Source organism: Choristoneura fumiferana, chromosome 16 (genome assembly GCF_025370935.1).
Source record: "Choristoneura fumiferana chromosome 16, NRCan_CFum_1, whole genome shotgun sequence".
Classification (NCBI taxonomy): domain Eukaryota; kingdom Metazoa; phylum Arthropoda; class Insecta; order Lepidoptera; family Tortricidae; genus Choristoneura; species Choristoneura fumiferana.
The window spans coordinates 11,586,934-11,597,659 of record NC_133487.1 but is presented as its reverse complement, the minus strand read 5'-3'; the positions used below and the strand labels follow the sequence as shown (position 1 = coordinate 11,597,659).

Sequence of the window (10,726 nt, the reverse complement as noted above, 5' to 3'; positions counted from 1 at the left end):
TGTATATACCTACTGCTAGCAGGTTCAACAGCTCGTTGATGTTATGTGTTAGGTGTAGGCAGTAGAGGAAAATCGTACTTAAAAATAATGTGGTTGTATTTTTGATAGTTTGTTTTAATGACTAATTTATAAAAAAAATCTTGTTTCTAAGTTGATTGTTCACTTAAAAGACTGTTCTTGAGGTCACTTTTATTCAAAGTATGTAGCTTATTACTTATTGTATGTACACTGAAAAATAGGGTGTTCAAAAATCGGTCATTCCAAAATCAAATCAATCGGGGACACACAGCAATATATTTTTTTAACGTCAAAATTAAACATAGAAACAAGAAAAATTAAACAAATTTTAATATTGCAACCGCTTATTTCCATTCCCAATCCCACTCTTGCGTCACGCCTCGATCAAATGACACTAATACATACTCTAACGAAATTGCTCGAGGGATTTTCCCTATCCCGGTAAGGTTTCTGCAATCGTATCACACATTATTCTGCGCCCTGCTAGACGATACTGGTTTGCTTAGGTTACTACATACTACTGACAGTGTCTCAAGCAAGTATATTTCAGTTTTTTAGGAATAGAAACAAGGTAAACAATGTTGACCTGCATTTTTATAAAAAATGCATTTTTTTAAATAGTTATTAATCCGTACAAAATCATAACATAATTTAATTCTTAGTAAGTACCTACTTCCTGTGTCTTACTTTATTTTCGTTTTTTGTCATGCATGGCTGGAAAGTTATTGTTTAGTCATACTATATACTCGTATATACATAGTCCCTACCGGGGGACTTAAAATTGTGGAGGGACACCGGTACACACGCTTTAATCAACCAGGACATGTCCTAGCATACCAGGTCGTATGGTAACCCTAAGCGAGTGAGATTAAAAAGTATTATTGAGTAAAAAACTGGCCAAGATAGGGTTCCGTAGCCAATATCAAAATAAAACCGGCCAAGAGCGTGTCGGACACGCCCGAAATAGGGTTCCGTAGCCATTACGAAAAAATTAAGCAATAATTTTTTAAAGGGTTTCGTATTTTGTACGGAACTAAAAAAAAAAGAAAAATGAAAATGAAAATGTGCGTGCGTGCGTGCGTGCGTGCGTGCGTGTGTGTGTGTGTGTGTGTGTGTGTGTGTGTGCGCGCGCGTGTGTGGGAATATAATAATTATTCCCACACACACGCGCAGTAATTTCAAGTTTAGGCATATTTTATATTAGGCTGCTATTTATTCTTAAACTACTAATAAGTTTTCCTTCTAAATTTGATATACTTATTACCATCCTGATTTTTTCAAACACACACACTACAAGGTCGGATGAGAATAAAAATCACCCCCCACTTTACGTCTATGGGAGGTACTCTAAAAAATTTTTTTTTTTATTGTACCATTTTATCGGCATAGTTTACATATATATATTCGTGCAAAATTACAGCTTTCTAGCATTGATAGTCCCTGAGTAAAGCCGCGGACGGACAGACCGACAGACAGGCAGACAGACATGGCGAAACTATAAGGGTTCCGGTTATGGCATTTTGGCTACGGAACCCTAAAAATGACGTAAGTAGGTAATATTTTTCTAAGGATTTCGTATTTTCTACGGAATCTTCCAAATTTAGGTACATAAGTATATTTTATATCTTACTCCTTAACTACTTACTAATAATTCTCAAGCAAACTTTGCCTTTATGGTTTTCCTTGTAAATTTGATCTTTATCCCAGCCTATATACGTCCCACAGCTGGGCACAGGCCTCCTCTCAGAACAAGAGGGCTTGGGCCATAGTTCCCACGCGGGCCCAGTGCGGATTGGGAACTTCACACGCACCATTGAATTGCATTGTGCAGGTTTCCTCACGATGTTTTCCATCACCGCAAAGCTCGTGGTAAATTTTTAATGTAATTCCGCACATGAATTTCGAAAAACTCGGCAACCCACTAATAGTTTTGAAAGACCTATCCAACGACATCCATCAGACAGCACATAATGTATAACATAACATATTTTCAAGGTGTCAAATAGGCATGTACTTTAACTAAGTATTTATCTTTTTTTTTCCTTTATTTGGCTGCAGCTGAAAATCAGCGCTGCGCTGAGCTGCCAGCCCTTTCGGCTAGCTATAAATATATACTTAAACATTTAGTTACCTAATGTATGTTACCTACAAAGTTAATGTATATTGTCCAAAGATATTGCCGAATAAACATTTTCTTTCTTAGTTTCTTTATGCTCCACAAAATGTATGTATTATGTTAGTCCAGAAAAAAAACACCTATGGGAGGTAGTTACACTAAAAAAAATTTTTTTCCAAATTTTTTTCCTACCATATTGTCTGCGTACTTGCTACATCCGTGCAAAATTACAGCTATAAATAAAGCCGCGAACAGACAGACAGACAGGCATATGGCGAAACTATAAGGGTTCCATTTTTGTCATTTTGACTACGGAATCCTAAAAAAGACAGGTCGTTCTTTACTACTTTGTCTATTACTAAAAAAATAAGCAAGTACCTAAGTATAGGGATTGATGTAAGATGGCTTGGGTGGGATAAATGTTTATTAGAACTAATGTAGGTAAGTACGTAATTACTTATGCAGGTAACAAAATAAAACAAACTGATTTGTTTTTGCGCATCGAGTTATTGATAAAAAACAAAATTTTGCAGTGTATTATCGACACGTGATAAACATTATTTTGGTAACAAAAAGTGGAGTTTTGTGTAGTTCCTACGCAGTAGAAACGTGTTTTCTAACTACTTGACTCAAATACTTAAAAAACCGGCCAAGAGCTTGTTTAACACGCCCAGGATAGGGTTCCGTAGCCCTTAGGAAAAAAATAAGAAATACTTTTTAATGATTTTGTACGGAACGTTCCAAGTTTTTGTATTTTTTACGTTACCTAGGCTGCTATTTACTCTTAAACTACTAATGATTCTCAAGCAAACTTAAACGTAATAGTTTTCCTTGTAAATTTGAAATATACCTATTTACTGCCATCTTGATTTTTTTTGAAATATTCAAACCGAAAGGGCGAGGGGCGCTCGATTTTAACAATAGTGTATGAATAATAATGCAGTTTTTCTTGTTACTAAAATCGATGACAACAGATCTTCGTACTATGTCTTATAGTTTAGTTTATAGACCGATCTGAATGTTACAACCTGTAAGTATATCCACGCAAAATTGCAGCTTTCTAGTAGGTACCGAAAGTCTCTAAGCTAAGCCGCAGACTGAAGGACAGAGAAACAGACTAACAGACGGACAGACACGCATGGAAAAACTATAAGGGTTTCCTTTTTGCCATTTCGGCTACGGAAACCTAAAAAAGAGTTTGCATAGGTAGGTACTATTTTTAACCGTTTACCGTCAGGAGACCCACTTGCTCGTTTGCCATCCAGCAGAATAAAAAAAAACCTAGGATAAAATCTTGATACAAATTTAAATAAATTGACAAATTGTACAAATTTCTTAAAGTATTCAAGAATTAATTAAGTTCTAATTATTTATTCGCAGTAAAACGGCATAAATAAATGTAAGCTTCGGAAATATTTTTTGTCAGGAGTCTATTCAAATTAAAGATAGTTTAAGAAGTTCTGGGAACGGGTTGTAACCGTACCTAGTTACGAAGTGTCTGGTAATGAAGGAAGTGATTTCTAATCATACCGAAAAAAATATACAAAAAATTCAGTTTTACACTAAGAAGTTGAGGTGAAATTTTAATACGGTGTTACCTACTAAAGCCACCAACCAATAAACAGATTTCATGGTTGGTTGGAAATCGTTCTTACCTGTGTAGTGGGATAAGTAAATAAAAAAAATACTTTCAGCCTCACAAAGCGAAGGTCTAGCTGTCGCGGTGTTGTATATAGTCTAAGGTCGCGGGCTCTTGTCCATTATGTTATCCTCAAAAGCTACCCAGCTGCTACCTAAGGCTGCTATCCGCTGTCACTCGCTGTTAAGTAAACTATCATTTTACGAGGCATCAATGAAGAGCTGACTGGTTCTTTAAGACACCTACAAAATCCTTTCCTTACTTTTTTATTTTTATTTAATACTAGCTGTTGCCCGCGACTCTGTCCGCGTACTATTTGTTTATCGCAATCACTCGGGAACTATGCAATTTTCCGGTATAAAAACTATCCTATGACCCCCAGGTCTCTGGTCTCCCAGGACTCATACTATGTGTATACCGAATCTCATCTAAATCAGTTTAGTGGTTTAGACGTGATTGAGTAACAAACATCTGAACATCCAAACATCTTCACAAACTTTCACATTTAAAATATTATTAAGATATTATTTTAATAAAGTAGAACTAAATAATTTAGACATGTTGCCGTATGGGCTAAGTTTCTTTTGCATACTCTTCTCATGTGAAAGAAAAAATAAACGGTCACTGTCACTTTGCTGTCACTGTCAACCAAGTGTCAAACGCAGTGCGTGCTGTGCTGTGCTGTCTTCTTGTCATCGCACGCTTCGCACGCACGTGTTTATTTTAGAATAGAAGTACGGAAACGGTGACAATGGCAGTAATGCAAAGACTAAAGTAAGTTAAAAGCAAATAGACTGTTCTTTAAGTTAACACTTTTATTGGAAGTGGTATTCACTTTAATTTGATAATTCCAGGAAACCGACAACTCGGAGAGGCAAGAAAGTACTGCAATCAAAGGATCCGAAACCCACTGAGGGCCCTAAACAATGTGTTTTCATGCAAGGAAGAAACCCATCAGAACGGACTAAGCAGCTTCTGAAAGATATTTACGATTTGAAGAAGCCTGATGCAGCTTATCTTAAACGCAAGAATGATTTCGTCCCTTTCGAAGATGCGACACTTATTGAAAAGTAAGTGCATTTTGCATTCATTAGCACGCTATTTCTACTAGTATTTGGAGAAAACATCAAACTTGCTTGAATTTTCATCAATTTACAAGTGTAAGTGACTGCTTTACATTATTGAATTACTAAAACATTATTAAAAGTTGAAATTATTAAATGTGGCGTCTATCTATCTCTAAATGTGATGGAAGCATTAACCAACATCACCTCTACTAAAAATATAGTATTGTGTGTTTATTGTAAGGTTCACTGTGTCTATCTTTGAATGTCTATAGGCATGCAATGCATGATATAAAAAAAAAATATACCAAGAAACTCATATTTTCATATTTTCAATTTTAGTTGGATAACATTTAACTTGAATAATTCAGATGTCTTTTAAAGTGCGAAATACCATGGCAACAAATCCTACACAAAGTTCTGAAGTCCTAAGTCCTAGACCTCTTATACATCTTGTTTTTCTTGATTTCTGTTAACTTCGACAGATTCTTGGAGAGAAACATGCCTATGGACATGAACAGAGAACCAAACTGTTGGGCTCTTAGCATTGAATGTGTTCCACATCGAAATTCTTTAATTCTTTAATTCTTGATTATCTTTTAAATAGTAAGAGTTAGGCCACTAGTGACTTGGAGAAATTAACTTAATTTTACCTGTTATGTCCCCTTACAGTTATTTATAGTCAAAACTAACATACCTATTGTATGAATAAATTATTATTAATTGTAGCATAGCATTAAATGTTATAGCTATTAAAACTATTTCTAATTTTATTACAGAATGTGCTACAAGAAAGAGGCTGCGTTATTTGGTGTTGGTTCACACAGCAAGAAGCGTCCCCACAACATTGTACTGGGCAGGACATTTGACTATGGAGTTTTGGATATGATTGAGCTTGGTGCAGAGAATTTCAAAGCTATGTCTGAATTTCAAAATATGAAGGTGCTCGCTGGTTTAAAACCTTGCCTGGTATTTAACGGGCCTGCTTGGGACCTTAACAGTGATCTCAAGAGATTGAAATCCTTGTTCACTGATCTCTTTCACAGGGAGAAGGTAGAGTAATTTATTTCAACAAGAGTACAGTCACTATCACATATATCGGAGAGGCTGAAGCGGTCAAAAATATTGAAACATGGACTCTATTCTCAAGCTGTTAGAGTTCATGTTTTGATATTTTTGACCATCTTGGCTGCTCCAAAATATCTGATGGTAACTATATAATCCTGAAATGACTACCATTATTTTATTGTTTAAAGTAGATGTGATAATAAATAATACTTATTTTAATTAATTTTTACAGTCAACGAATTTAATTCCTGGGCCACCATGTAACTTTATTGTTGTAAATATTTTCATTTGTCTATATATGACAATACCTATTAAATGATGTATGTAAAAGGCATCATAACAAAGTTTTGTAGAGGCCTATACTAGGTTTGGATAGGTATTTAACTAAATGTAAACAAAATTCAGCTGCTAAATTTGGTACATTCAAGGATTTAAAACATTTTACTTATCTATCATTTTAATATGAACTAGACTAGTGTATTTCAATACAGAAATGTATTTAGTTAGTTTAATGGGGGAATTTCAATATTTAATAATTTGCAGGTGGCAGGACCTTGTGCAAGGTCCACCAGGATTGCTACCACCATCTTGCTCGCTAATCCTGCTGTGAAGCAGCAGTGCTTGCACTGTTGTGTTTCGGCGTGGAGAGTAAGACAGCCGGTGAAATTACTGGCACTTGAGATATCCCATCTTAGGCCTCTAGGTTGGCAACGCATCTGCAGTACCCCTGGTGTTGCAGATGTTTATGGGCGGTGGTGATCTCTAACCATCAGGAGCCCCACTTGCTTGTTTGCCATACAGTCGAATAAAACAAATCAAGACACCAAATGACATTGTCTTTTTAAACAAACAAATTTGTTTACATTTGGTTAAATACCTATCCAAACCAAGTATAGGAATGAAATTGGTTCACTATACAGCACTTTTATTTAGATGTAGACCTTTGTTCTAAAAACATAATGGGCCTCTTACATTAAAAATTGTCATAGTAGTCAAGTAGCTCATAGAACCTGGAGTAGATTGTACAAGATTATATGATCACAATCACATTCATCATCTCTTTCTACCTGAAAACATCCTATACTTACTATATTTATTTGAGAGATAAATAGAAATGATGGTTGTGTGTGACCATGGACATGTTAGACAATAAGGCCTCTGGTTTAAGTCTCACAATTCCAGGCATTTAGTAATAAGAGAACTACAACGTTACAATATTGAGACTTGAGTATTGAAGACTTGTGTCTTTAATTTACAACAATTCAATATAATGCTTCCAATTTCAGGTGGAATCTATAAGACTCCAGGGCTTGGAGCACACTATCAGCTTCACTGCCACCGATGATGGCATCATCTACATGAGGTCATACCGGATACAGCTCAAGAAGAGTGGACAGCGGACACCCAGGATCGAACTTGAAGAAATAGGTTAGTATTTGATTGTCTAGCCATTTGTGTGAATATGAAATAAACGATGGATTGAATTATGAATTAATACTTTGCCTTTGCAACCACATGTACAAGACAACATTATCTGTGTGACATAAATTCATTTAATTGTGGCCTGCTGTATAACCCTCATCATCATCATCATCATGATGTCAGCCGAAAGACATCCACTGCTGGACATAGGCCTCCCCCAAGGCTCTCCGCTCAGACCGATCTTGTGCTTTCCGCATCCACCGCGATCCCGCGATCTTAAGTTTTTATGTATGGCTTTCAAAGTCTGCTATTACGGGCGTGAAAACAAAGTTTAGATTAAAAACATATTTAATACACCTTAAGACCGTACCATAAAGTTATCGAGCATGCAACAGTGTTGCATAGTCCCCGTTTTGTTCGGAAAAAAGGGAGGACAAAGGTTTCCGAAAGACAAAACTGTCTCAAAACACAGACATTGCCCCGGAACGCATATTTGCCATAATTAATTTCAGATATTGCAAAATATTCACAATTTTTTTTTTAATTATAAATAAACCCGCGTAGCTCACCTAAAAACTATGAGATTTGACATTTCGGAGACCTCACGCTACACTAGCGCCTCTAGTGGCGAATTCATACGCGATAGCCCTCATTGCATGCAAGCAATGCTTACAATTTGGAATTTGAACTGATATCATCTAGCCGTGGCTGAACTTATTAAGAAAGTAACAATTGAATTGGTTGGCTATATTAGAACATTAGGTAGGTAATTGGTAGGTAGGTAAGGTAGGTAAAGTGTAATTGAACTTTAAGTATAATAATAATAATTTATATTCCAGGACCTTCAATTGATTTCAAGCTCAGGAGAACAAAGTTAGCAGCTGATGATTTATACAAAGAAGCCTGCAGGATTCCCAGAGAAGCAAAAACTATTACGAAGAAGAATATATCCAGAGATGCATTCGGCTCCAAATTGGGTCGCATCCATATGGGCAAGCAGGACATCAACAGACTGCAAACTCGCAAGATGAAGGGGTTGAAGAAAACCCCAGAAGAGAGGAAACAAATGCGGATCAAGAACAAGCAAGCCAAGCAAACTGCAAAGCAAGCACAACCCATGGAAACATGATTAAATTTATAACCTATTTCCTTATTTTCCTTGTTTTATTTGCAAGTGTGAAGAGGAACCAATGTTTTTTCCACACTTAATAAGTTTACGTGAAATGTGACGTTTAGGTAAAGTTGCGTCTTCACTTAATTTTTTAGGGCTACATATACCAACGGTGTTAAACGGCCCCTTATTACTAAACCTCCGGTATCCAAATGTCCGTCTGCCTGTCTTAGGGGCTTGTATTGTATCTCTTCAATCGCAATATTTAGCCTAAATATATTGTTTAGGTACCTAAATAATTTAGGTAAACAATAATATTATTGTTATATTATTTTAAACACTCGTGGCGAGGGACATTTAGAATATAACAAAAACCAAACAGTTCAACTCACGATTATAAGTCGAGAACGGTCCAACTCGTTTCGACTTTTAGCTTTCGGTAGTTTCAAGTAGGACAGTTCCAGGAGGGCTACTACGAAATTCGAAAATCGAAGTTCGTAACGTACCGTCCCGCTGACACTATGTTATTTAATACGAGAGTGAGAGGGACGGTACGATACGAACTTCGAATTTCGTAGTTACTGACTGAGCTATAATCGCGAGATGAAGAGTTTAATTTTTGTTATTTAAGAAGACGCTTGGTTTCACAGGATGTATTGCTATGCTATGACTGTTATAATATGTATAACTTCAAAATGATAAAACTAGCTAGGTACTTAATTCTTAAAATTAAATTGGGTATTTCTATTTTGGGGAAGTACCCATACAAAAAGGTGTTTTTTTCGGTACAGTACGAAATCCTTCGCATGAGTGCCCGACTGGCACTTGGCGGTTTTTATATTCTTTTGTCCTACTGTGATCATTGCATTCCAACTATTCCAAGAGATTAGATTTGGTTGTACGTAATGAGGGCTATCGTTTTTTGTCTCACTAGATGGCGCACTGTTGCGTGAGGTTTTTAAGTACCTATGGCTTTCAAAGTCTGTTATTACGGGCGTGAAAACAAAGTTTAGATTAAAATCATATTTAATACACCTTAAAACCGTATCATAAAAATATCGAGCATGCCACAGTGTTGCATAGTCCCCGTTTTGTTCGGAAAAAAGAGAGGACAAAGGTTTCCGAAGGACAAAACTGTCTCAAAACACAGACATTCATTGCCCCGGAACGCATATTTGCCATAATTAATTTCAGATATTGCAAAATATTCACAAAATTATTCTAATTATAAATAAACCCGCGTAGCTCATCCAAAAACCATGATATTTGACATTTCGGAGACCTCACACTACACTAGCGCCTCTAGTGGCGAATTCATACGCGATAGCCCTCATTGGTTTCTGAGATCAATTAAAACAATTTATTGCACCCATAAACAAATTGTGTCCTTAATCGAGTTAAAAAATGTAAGACGATTGGTTGTTTTTGCCTACTAAGTCTTACATAAAAAAATCCTTTCGTGCGAACCTAGCGTTGAAAATTTATGTTATGGACATAAAAAAAACCAGTCAAGTCGTTCACGCCACCCACAAGGTGATCCTGAATATATTTTTCACGTAAAATTTCATGTCACTAAGGCGCTGACCCTCGTAGCGAGCCGCAATTGGTTCAGCAGATCTCGTTTGCCAACAACGGGGCAATGCCGCCGGGGGGTGATGGGTAACGATTGGGTCAAGTACGATGCGGATAGGTAGGTACCTAATAAATAACTTTTGTTTCTTGTAGTTTAGTTTTATCTTTATCTTTATTTTTAGGAAACGGCTCCAAAGATTTCGATAAAATTTGGTATGTGCGGGTTTTCTTTTCGGGGATGACAAATCGATCTAGCTTGGTCATATTCATATCTCTGGGAAAAAGCTTATTATCGAGTTTTAGCACGAGTAAAGCTCGGTCGCCTAGGTACTATAATGTTAAGTGCATAAAGTCGTGTATGTCGGCGGCCAATCGTAAAATCCGCCAGTTCACGAAATTCCTAGGCATATCGTGAAATGGCGCCATATCATGAATTGGCTAAGGGACATCCGTCATATCGTTCAAAACTCACTAGTGACGTTTAGGCAGATCATAAAATTCCTAGGCATATCATGAAGCGCCGCCATATCGGTTGTGGCACTTCGCCGGCCGCTACCGCGGCACGCTCGCTTCGATCGCTCGGCTCGTGGGTTGTGGTCACAATTCATGCTAACCACTCGCTTCGCTCGTCGTATCTAAATTTTTCTTTTTTTCGGCATATCACGATATGCCCGGTAGAGACCAGCATGAAGCAGCAGTGCTTGCACTGTTGTGTT

The 10,726-nt window shown here is 36.8% G+C and overlaps 1 protein-coding gene across 1 annotated transcript; it reads left to right on the top strand.

Moving 5' to 3' along the window:
• The first annotated feature begins 4,436 nt into the window (after window positions 1–4,436).
• On the top strand, window positions 4,437–8,480 carry Non3 (Ribosome production factor 2-like protein Non3). Its single transcript, XM_074099029.1, has 5 exons — window positions 4,437–4,547; window positions 4,628–4,843; window positions 5,617–5,890; window positions 7,192–7,333; window positions 8,167–8,480. Exons 1-5 carry the CDS (start codon window positions 4,525–4,527, stop codon window positions 8,454–8,456), a joined length of 945 nt encoding a protein of 314 aa, XP_073955130.1. The 5' UTR covers window positions 4,437–4,524; the 3' UTR covers window positions 8,457–8,480.
• The last annotated feature ends 2,246 nt before the right edge of the window (window positions 8,481–10,726 follow it).